We start from the raw sequence: 10,000 nt of genomic DNA, 5'->3' as shown, positions 1-10,000 counted from the left end.
CCGGAAAGGGTACATCTGGGCTATATAAGTCGGCATCTGGCTCTGATGAAGCATCACAAGACCTTCTTCCATAAGACAACATGAAGCTCGCAGTAGGTTTACTCTCTTTTTGCGTTTTTTCAGCGGGATCACATTTCACTATTCGCCGAGATATAACTATCAGTTTTGATAATAGTTTTATGGGGCCTATTTATTCCCTAATTAATGAATTAAACTAAACGTTGCATAATGTATTTCATTCCCTTTTCAGCCCCTGTATGTTTTCTATGTGTTTGCTCTTTTTCAACGGGATCACATTACTGCGTTTACTTTATTTCTACGGGATCACAATTCACTGCTGAATAGCTGGGATGTAAGCATCAATTTCAGTAATGGCTTCAAGGAGCCTATTTGCTCCGTTTTCTATTAATGAAACTACGCGTTGCATTCAGAATTTAAACGGGTTTTCTTCCCGTTTCAGCTCGCCGTAGTTTTGGCCATGGTAGCCATGGTCTATGCCCGACCAGACAGCGTCCTAGACATTGATCTCGAGGACATCCTCATAGATCAGGAAATCGCTGAGGACTCCACCGTCACTGGATCCTACACGTGAGTCCTACTCCTTAGTGCTCCTTAATCACATTCTACATCCAACTGAATCCTTTCGATAATGGAAATATACATGTTCATTATCACACTGAAGCTCATTTCCCATTTTCTATGATGTCTGCAGATGGACCGACCCCGAGGGCAACCAGCACTTCGTCAAATACGTCGCTGACGACGATGGCTACAGAGTCCTGGAGTCCAACGTCGTCCCAGCGACCGCTGACGGCGTCAGGGCCAACGGCGAGCAGGGATCCTTCGTCTCCCTGGAGGACCTCGACGACAAATAAGCGACGAGAACGACTTCTAGATTCATCGATTTCACGAACCCTTCATGTCTTCATTCTTCATATCCGAGCCGTGGATTCTATTTATCATAGTATTTATGACTGATATAAGTAAATATAGCTGTTGATAAGCCTTTATTCATCTTATTATCCACGTGGACTTGTTATTGAACCTCTGGTCGCAAATGGGCATATGTTTAGTATAGGCCTCCAAAGGTTTCAAGTTGCTTATCCTGTCTATAGGCCTAGTGCATTTCATAGGCCTAATAACCCGAACTGTGAAAGTATCGGCATACCATCGTACATTTCCCCCCCCCCCCCACCTGACTATTGACATTTTTATAGGCCTAACCTGCTTTGAAGAAATAGATCTCCAGTAGACTAAAACTCGCTCCTTAATTCATTGAATTATTGAGAATATTTGAAGGTTTTTGTCGTGAAAATAAGACGGTCGATTTTCATTCTGACTTTTTAAATTTTTTTTTGCTAGGAAAGTTGTCATTTCTATAGGCCTAACCAACCTTTATTAAGAAACAGGAACTTGACTCATGTGTATACATGAATTCGCTCAAATATTAAATAATCATTATTTTTATTTTAACTTTAATGTTAACTAACCTCATAAGAATAGTGCTAATGTTCTTACCTGGTCCAGGTCCCATGTGAACTAAGGAAGTAACCAGTAGGCATGTTTCTTGAAGGATCAAAGATAGAGAGAATCAGAAATACGAGAGAAGGCAGTAAATTCCAAAGCTTAGTAGCAGAAGAAGGAACAAACAAGTAAAAAATGTTTCGAAGTTTCTTCGTCGCAATCGAGTTTTCTGTACAGCGTAATATCAAGGTCACCGAAACTAGATCTGTCTTTCGGTAGTCTTGGTATAATGCTGTATTAGCCGCGGCACATGAAACTTTAACCACTGCCCGGTGGTGGCCTGACCTATATCGTTGCCAGAATCACGATTTTGGCTGTCTTTAATTTTAAATAAAATAAAAACTACTAAGGCTAGAGGGCTGCAATTTGGTGGTATGTTTGATGATTGGAGGTTGGATGATCAACATATCAATTTGCAGCCTTCTAGCCTCAGCAGTATTTAAGATCTGAGGGCGGACAGAAAAAGTGAGGACAGAAAAAAGTGCGGACAGGAAAAGTGCGGACAGAATAAAGTGCGGACAGATTAAAGTGCGGACGGACAGACAAAGCCGGCACAATACTACTAATCAGAGATTGCAAATTTCCTTGGAAATGTGAAAAGAGGTTGCTTAGCAGGTGTTACAACGACAACCGGGACAGGGGTGGACTTTCCCTAAACTCAGAAGAATAGAGGCCAACACCTACAAAAAGACTTAACAGCTAAAATGTAGGAAACAGCGGGTTGACAGGTGGTACGTACAAAGTCACGTGAGATTTGGGTGGACTCTTCTTAGCCACAGAAGAGCAATGGCCAAAATAAGACCCGCAGAAGGACTATAAAGTTATAGTGATCGTTACCCAGTTTTAGCTATTTATTTATTTATTTATTTATTTATTTATTTATTTATTTATTTATTTATTTATTTATTTTGTAGATGGAAACTTAAGTAAATGTATTTAATGTGTGCATGTGTTCTAGTGTAGAAGAATAAGCCTTTTTGCATATTTTTGAAAATTCATTTTTCATTTGTCATTAGTCCCTGTACTTGGCCTATGGTGGCCTAGACCTGGTACTCCATGTCGTGTTAAGCCTTCGAGAGCCGTCAGTCACCTCAGTGGTCTGGTTAAACTAGTTTAATAATAATAACGAACAAGAATCTAGAGGCGAGATAAGACCGGAATCATTGACATGACATATTGCTTTTGATTTAACCCTGTCAAAAAGGAAGTAAAAATTATGACCAATAATCATTGACTTGACAAATAAGGACATAACAGTTTTAATAATCAAGATGAAGGAAATCGAATGATTGATGGGACATGATAAAAACTAAACTAGATCAAGGATTTCAAAATAATAAGGAGCTGTCAGAGGAATAAAATAGGAAGGCCATGAGGAGAAATCGACTAAAGAAAGTTAGTGATGGTGAGGTAAAAAAAAAGAATAATTCAGAGAACATAAGCCTGGCAAGCATCATTACAATCGGGATGAATACAGGTGTTGTGCCATCAACAATGACTGGTATACTACGTAGCAGAAAGCTTAAGAAGCTGAAACTAAGTTTACAGAGAGGAATAATGACATTAGCTGGTAGTATGGCTAATAGTGCTTTTTTACACACACACACACACACACACACACACACACACACATATATATATATATATATATATATATATATATATATATATATATATATATATATATATATATATATATATATATATATATATATATGTATATATATATATATATATATATATATATATATATATATATATATATATATATATATATATATATATATATATATATATATATATATATATATATATATATATATATATATATATATATATATATATATATATATATATATATATATATATATATATATATATATATATATATATATATATATATATATATATATATATATATATATATATACATATATATATATATATATATATATATATATATATATATATATATATATATAATTCCATTTATATATATATATCCATTTGGCCAGAAACCGAAGAATAATTAAAACCTCAAAGATAATATAATGAGATCATAATCACTGCATAAATGCGTTTACTGTTTGTAAACATGAATTTGATGAACCACCTTCGCTTCAAGCAATTATTTTTGATCAATGACACTGACACCAACTTTCATAAGGGATAAAAAAGACCTTACTAATAGACTCTATCATTTTTAATTCCTAAACTCACAAATAAATAAATAACTTCAACACTACATGTTCTGAGAAACTCTGAACGTCGTCCAACGATGAGACAAAAAAGTGAAGTTTCATCGAAGTGAAATGGCTGATTCATCATGTCGTTTTCGTCGCTTATTTGTCGTCGAGGTCCTCCAGGGAGACGAAGGATCCCTGCTCTCCGTTGGCCCTGACCCCGTCAACGGTCGCTGGGACGACGTTGGACTCCAGGACTCTGTAGCCATCGTCGTCAGCGACGTATTTGACGAAGTGCTGGTTGCCTTCGGGGTCAGTCCATCTGGAGACGACATAGAAAATGGGAAATGATGTTCAGTGTGATAATGAACATATATATTTTCACTGGCAAATGGAGGCATTACTGAAAATGGGCAAGTCTTCAATGTGATGATGAACATATATATTTTCAACGGCTAAAGGAGGCATAATTGAAAGTGGGCTGTGGTCTTCAATGTGATGATGAACATATATATTTTCACTGGCAAAAGAAGACATTATAGAAAATGGCACTGGTCTTCAATGTGATGATGAACATATATATTTTCACTGGAAAAAGAAGACATTATAGAAAATGGGCACTGGTCTTCAATGTGGTAATGAACATATGTATTTTCACTGGCAAAAGCAGGCGTTATAGAAAATGGGCAATGGTCTTAAATGTGATGATGAACATATATATTTTCACTGGCAAAAGGAGGCGTTATAGAAAATGGGTAATGATCTTTGATGTGATGGTGAGCATATGTATTTTCACTATCCAAACAAGACATCATAGAAAATGGGTAATAGTCTTCAATGTAACAATGAACATATACGTTTGCTCTGGCAAAAGGAAAACTTATAGAAAATGGGTAATGGTCTCCAGTGTCATAATGAACATATGTATTTTCACTATTAAAATAAGACATTATAGAAAATGGTTAACGATGTTCAATTTGAAGATGAACATATATATGTTCATAGACAAAAGGAGTCATTATTGAAAATGAGCCATTTTTAAATCCTCAAAAATCTTGTGATGTTAAAAGAGACATTTCATTATTACTGTTATATATAAGAACAATATGAAGATTTATGATTTGTATTGATTAAATTTAGGCTTGTCAAGCAAAGCACTGGGGCACTTTCGGCCATACAGTGCTTTAAGATAATTAAAAGAGGGAGTTAGAGTGGTTGGACAGCAAAATAAATCCATAAAATAAAGGAGATGAAGTCCAGGGATCTAAAGGTGGAACTGGGAGAAACCTTCACAAATCCATTAAGAAGTAATAGTTAGAGAGGCTAGACAGCAAGACTGAAGAAAGGAACAGGAAATGGAGGTATTACAAAAGGCTAAAAAGTGGGTACAGCTATAGGCAGAAGGGGCTTTGCAAGCACCTTTTAATAATGCCTACAGTGCACCACGTGAGGTACACTGATGACATTACCCTCCTATGGAGAAGAATTATATTCAGGCAAAGAAATAGTATTTTCGTGCTAAAGAAGGAATGTGAAGATGATACTACCAATTTCATATTAATGCAAATGTACGAAAATATTACCAATCATATTAGCATGAAGGATATTAAACTAAATCCTTCCATTACGAATCACACTTAAATTTGCATGCGACAAATATTACATCTAAGTGGATAGGATACTCACGTGTAGGATCCAGTAACGGAGCTGTCCTCAGCAATTTCCTGGCTGAGAAGGATGTCCCCGAGATCGATGTCTAGGACGCCGTCTGGTCGAGAGAGAACCAGGGCAGCCATGGACAGGAGGACAATTACCTGAAGGAGGAAAAAAATTATTTTATTGAATATTTTTATAAAACTTTTTTTTTTATAAAACTATGTCAATACAAAAAAAAGTAAATTTTTGTTAGTATGTGTGAAACAAATATTTTTCAAGTTTTATAGATTGAGAATTGTTATAGTAAGATTTATTACGCTACAAAGCAACGCAGCCAAAGGAACAATTACCTAAAAAATAGACAGAAATATTTGATTCAATATTTTCATAAAACTGTTGTAATACAAAAATTAGAATACACTATTTTTGGTGGCATATTTCAATCAAACATATTTCAAGCTTTATAAATTCAAAACTTTGTTATAATAGAATGAACTACTCTAAAAAAAGAACACAATTCTATCTTCAGATCAAAATATTTTAGAAACTAAAAACTGCATTTCAATAAGATTAACCATCTTACAAAAAAACATAATCCTATCCTCAAGTATTAAACCAACAAAGATTGAGAGAAACCCACTGCAAACTTCATGTTGGAGCTGACGAGGACAACTGATGCTTCCAGTGAACCAGATGTCGTCTTATATACCCATAACTCCTCCTCCTCCCCCCATGTGAGGTCACCTGCTTGCTTATGAGACCCTGAGTGACCTCACTTAATTATCAACTGCTTTGTAAACCCGCGTAACGAGTTACGCCTGGTGCAAATTCTTGACATTTTGTTGTTGTGTCTTGTTTTGATTTTTTTGCGAACACTGAAAACATTTTGTGGTAATTTCTAAAATGGGGTTTTTACCAATTTTTTTTTATTATTTGTTTAAATGTGTTTTAGTCACTGTCTCTGTTTTTTTTTTTATTGTTATTTTTGGTCAATAAAATGATTTTAGTTCTGTCGAGACAACAACTCCTCAGATATTTTGTGTGTGTGTATATATATATATATATATATATATATATATATATATATATATATATATATATATATATATATATATATATATATATATATATATATATATATATGTATGTATGTATGTATGTATGTATGTATATATATACAGTCTATACATGTGTGTGTGTTTATTCCTCATTAAGTTTATACGTCCGTAAAAAAATTATCTTTTATGAACCATGTCCTTTATGGAAGTGGAGTGCGCATGCTTAAAGAGAATGAAAGACAACTTTAAACCTCTTGAGACGTGGTGTCAGGTAGATTAAAATGTTGAGAAATATGGAGCTGAACAGATAAACAAGCGAAAAGGTTAACTTTTTTGGAAAGTTGGATCATCAGAGTTTTCGTCAGATGGTTCAGACATGTAGAGAAAATATAAGATGACAAGGTGACAATGCTAATTTAGCCGAGGTTTTTCACTTCCACCTGACGTGAGATAATCAATAATTGGAGAATTTTAGGCATTCAAACCAGGCAACGGGGCACTTCCTGCCATTCAGCGCTGAAGAGAGTAAAAAAAAAGTGAGTTGGTGTGGCTGGACAGCAAGATAAACAGATCCAGAAAATAAATGAGCTTAAGTACGAGGATCTAAAGATGGAACTGGGAGAAAACTCGACATCTGCACTGAGAAGGAATAGTTAGAGAGTTTGGACAGCAAGACTGAAGAAAGGAAGCGGGACGGAGGTCAGGCAAAAGGCTAGGACGTGGGTGCAGCTAGGGGCCTGAGGGACGTTGCAAACACCCTTTGGTAATGCCTACAGTGCACCACGGGAGATGCAGTGCCGGCACTACCCCTCTACGGTAAATCTTAGATCTTGTTGATTAGCACAGGGCCGTCCAAGTTGTTTAGCCTGAGGGGCCACTCTTGAAAAAGCAAAAAGTCATGCGGGCCACCTGTGTGTATGTATTTATATGTATGTGTGTATATATATATATATATATGTATATGTATATAAATATATATAAATATATATATATATATATATATATATATATATATATATATATATATATATATATATATATATATATATATATATATATATATATATATATATATATATGTTGTAACACACAACAGACTCAATAAAACCTTTCTTTGCAGTTACTGATTTTGCAAGGAATATTTCTTCTATTCAGGATAAGCTGTAAATCTCATGTTTATGATATCAAAAAGAGAAATATATTTTTACTTATTTTTCTCTAGCGGGCCACTTTCAAAATCAAACAGGCCACTTTTGGCCCACGGATTAGCAGATCTTGCATGGTGTTAACACCCTGTGATTCGCTTTGTGTAGGTAACACAGTGCTTCATGGAGAGGAATATCTGAGACTAATGAATGTTACCTTTAAATTAGTGCTCTCTCTTCTACGGCAGTTAATAATGTACCATCTAGTGCTGTCAGAGAGTTGTTTATTGTTCGAAAGTCTTCCTTTCTGTGCTAAACTATGGAACTGTCTTCTTGGTAGCGTTATTGATGTAGAAACACCTTGATTTTGAAGAATCTTTAACGCTGCCTTAATATTAAGCACCTGTTGATGAGTCAGTTGAAGATACCTTCCACTTTCTAATGTGGTATTTCCCAATGGTGACAACCAAGAATAAGCATATTTAACAATTAGCAGAAAGAACCAGTCAAGAAGTTTGCTAAACTCAAAGTTATTGATGAAACAGAGAGCCAGTTATTTACTTCCAAGCAATAGGACACCAAAAAACATCAAAAACTTAGGACCAATGCCCCATCCAGAGACAAGAAAATCTGATACCTTGGCAAACAAATTAAGTTGATGAAGGACAAGCAGTGCTCAAGCAACGTCTCAGACACTGCGAGCCCGACTTTCGCCATTCCAAGATATGTTTGCCAGTGACCTACAAGCCAAAAGTGTTGGCAGGTTCACGTTCTGAATGCAAAGTATACGGAGACGTTTGGAGGAATGCCTGAAGAGATGGTATGGAAAAGTGTGCCGTTGTTCTGTTTAAATTTGATGAGCTGCTTAGTTCTGCAATGATTTTTCCCTTAGGGTGGAAACTGCAGAGGAATAGTAGAGAGAGAGAGTGATAAGGAAAGGCAAGGCACTTCTTTTAAAGGCAGTGGAACAAAAATCTTCGTGAGTTCAGATTACGTAGGAAGCAAGCAAAGCTAAGACAAGAGGAAAATACTGTGACATCAGCCACAAAAGATACAGTAGCTCTGGTTATATACCAGCACAAGGATTTATACCAAAAGTATTCTTGTATTAGACCCATTCAGAAGCACAATGGATATGTGTCTGTGTCCTTCAAGTGCTGACAGAGATATATGCTCCTCTTCATCTGAAACTCATGTACCCACACTTTCAAATTCATCGTCGTAGCTTGAAAAATTGGCATTTAAAACTTGAAAAGCCTTTGTCGCTTTTTCTCATAAGAGGTTACTTCGTTTCATGGATCGAACTATGAGGTTTTGTCAGTTCCAGGACACCAGGGAATATTAAAAGAAATACTTCGTATAGGATGCTATTTGTGACGACTATTAAGGCCTGCCAATATTTCTATTTTGATTTTTGTATTATATGAGCATCTTTTATGTCAGTTTTGAGAAAAATTCAGATTTCTTTAAATCCATGATTAACTCATTAGTCAATCCTAAACTGTACAATAAATTATATGCTGTATGAAATATGATAAATAAAGGTAAATCTTGACGATAAATATCATTTTTATGACCCAGGACCCTCTACTGGTCCTGATATGACCTTAGGTCATCGTCGGAAAAATCTTAAGATTTTCCCTTTTTTTTATAGCTGACGCTTAAACAGCGGACATTGAAATACTTCTCAGTAATTAAGGAGAACAACAAACATATTTTCTTATAGTTAATTTATTGAAATGCTCGCAAATAAATAAATAATCATTACATTGTAAATCTACAGAAACTCTAAACAAAAAGAGATTCGGAAATGGATTCGCTGAGTCTAGAGAATTCGTTCGTGTCGCTTATTTGTCGTCGAGGTCCTCCAGGGAGACGAAGGATCCCTGTTCGCCGTTGGCCCTGACGCCGTCAACGGTCGCTGGGACGACGTTGGACTCCAGGACTCTGTAGCCGTCGTCGTCAGCGACGTATTTGACGAAGTGCTGGTTGCCTTCGGGGTCAGTCCATCTGGAGACGTCATAGAAAATGGGAAATGAGCTTCAATGTGATGATGAACATATATATTTTCACTGGGAAAAGGCGACGTTATAGAAAACGGGTCATTTTCAAAGTTATAAGAAGTTTATGAAGATTTGTTATTTATGATTAACTTTGTGGATAAATGAGTAATTGTAAATAATTCATGGGAAGTGTGGTAGCCTTTGACAAGAGACTAATTTCAAACAAACAGTGGCTAAGAAAATTTCATTAATTTAATATAACAAATAAACTCATAAAATCGACAAGGAATCAGTGCAATAATTCTGAATGGAGCCACAAGAAGAAATGAACTTGGAAAATAAAGGTGATTTCATAACTGCCAACATAAGGGAACGCCCACACTACAGTCGGAAACTTGTCGCAGACTTATCACGAACAAAGTGAAAACAAG

At 35.6% G+C, this 10,000-nt stretch overlaps 3 protein-coding genes across 3 annotated transcripts in view; 1 reads left to right on the top strand and 2 right to left on the bottom strand.

Moving 5' to 3' along the window:
• LOC136836043 (uncharacterized) overlaps window positions 1-1,005 on the top strand; it is a 1,045-nt gene extending 40 nt beyond the window's left edge. Inside the window, exons 1-3 of the mRNA XM_067099924.1 lie at window positions 1-92; window positions 461-588; window positions 713-1,005. The exon at window positions 1-92 is cut by the window's left edge and continues 40 nt beyond it. Coding sequence (XP_066956025.1) covers window positions 81-92; window positions 461-588; window positions 713-875 — 303 coding nt within the window. The 5' untranslated portion in view covers window positions 1-80 and the 3' untranslated portion in view covers window positions 876-1,005. The remainder of the gene's footprint in view (window positions 93-460; window positions 589-712) is intronic.
• A 2,707-nt stretch (window positions 1,006-3,712) lies between these two features.
• LOC136836092 (uncharacterized) lies at window positions 3,713-6,126 on the bottom strand. The gene is made up of 3 exons (XM_067100057.1): window positions 6,004-6,126; window positions 5,394-5,521; window positions 3,713-4,029 (listed from the first exon to the last, which is right to left on the bottom strand). The coding sequence occupies exons 1-3, from the start codon at window positions 6,013-6,015 to the stop codon at window positions 3,867-3,869; spliced, it is 303 nt and encodes a 100-aa protein (XP_066956158.1). The 5' UTR covers window positions 6,016-6,126; the 3' UTR covers window positions 3,713-3,866.
• Window positions 6,127-9,281: 3,155 nt separating this feature from the next.
• LOC136836266 (uncharacterized) overlaps window positions 9,282-10,000 on the bottom strand; it is a 2,049-nt gene continuing 1,330 nt past the window's right edge. The window contains exon 3 of the mRNA XM_067100281.1: window positions 9,282-9,576. Within this exon, the coding sequence (XP_066956382.1) occupies window positions 9,414-9,576 (163 nt within the window). The 3' untranslated portion in view covers window positions 9,282-9,413. The remainder of the gene's footprint in view (window positions 9,577-10,000) is intronic.

The sequence above is a fragment of the Macrobrachium rosenbergii genome, chromosome 56 (assembly GCF_040412425.1).
Source record: "Macrobrachium rosenbergii isolate ZJJX-2024 chromosome 56, ASM4041242v1, whole genome shotgun sequence".
In the NCBI taxonomy this organism is placed as follows: domain Eukaryota; kingdom Metazoa; phylum Arthropoda; class Malacostraca; order Decapoda; family Palaemonidae; genus Macrobrachium; species Macrobrachium rosenbergii.
Note: the sequence above shows the minus strand (reverse complement) of the source record. Positions and strands in the feature narration are given on the sequence as shown.

Excerpts from the sequence above, each read along its gene's own strand:
- LOC136836092 (XM_067100057.1), bottom strand. Across the intron at positions 4,030-5,393 it reads TCCGTTACTGGATCCTACAC|ATGGACTGACCCCGAAGGCA; the intron begins GTGAGTATCCTA and ends TGTCGTCTCCAG.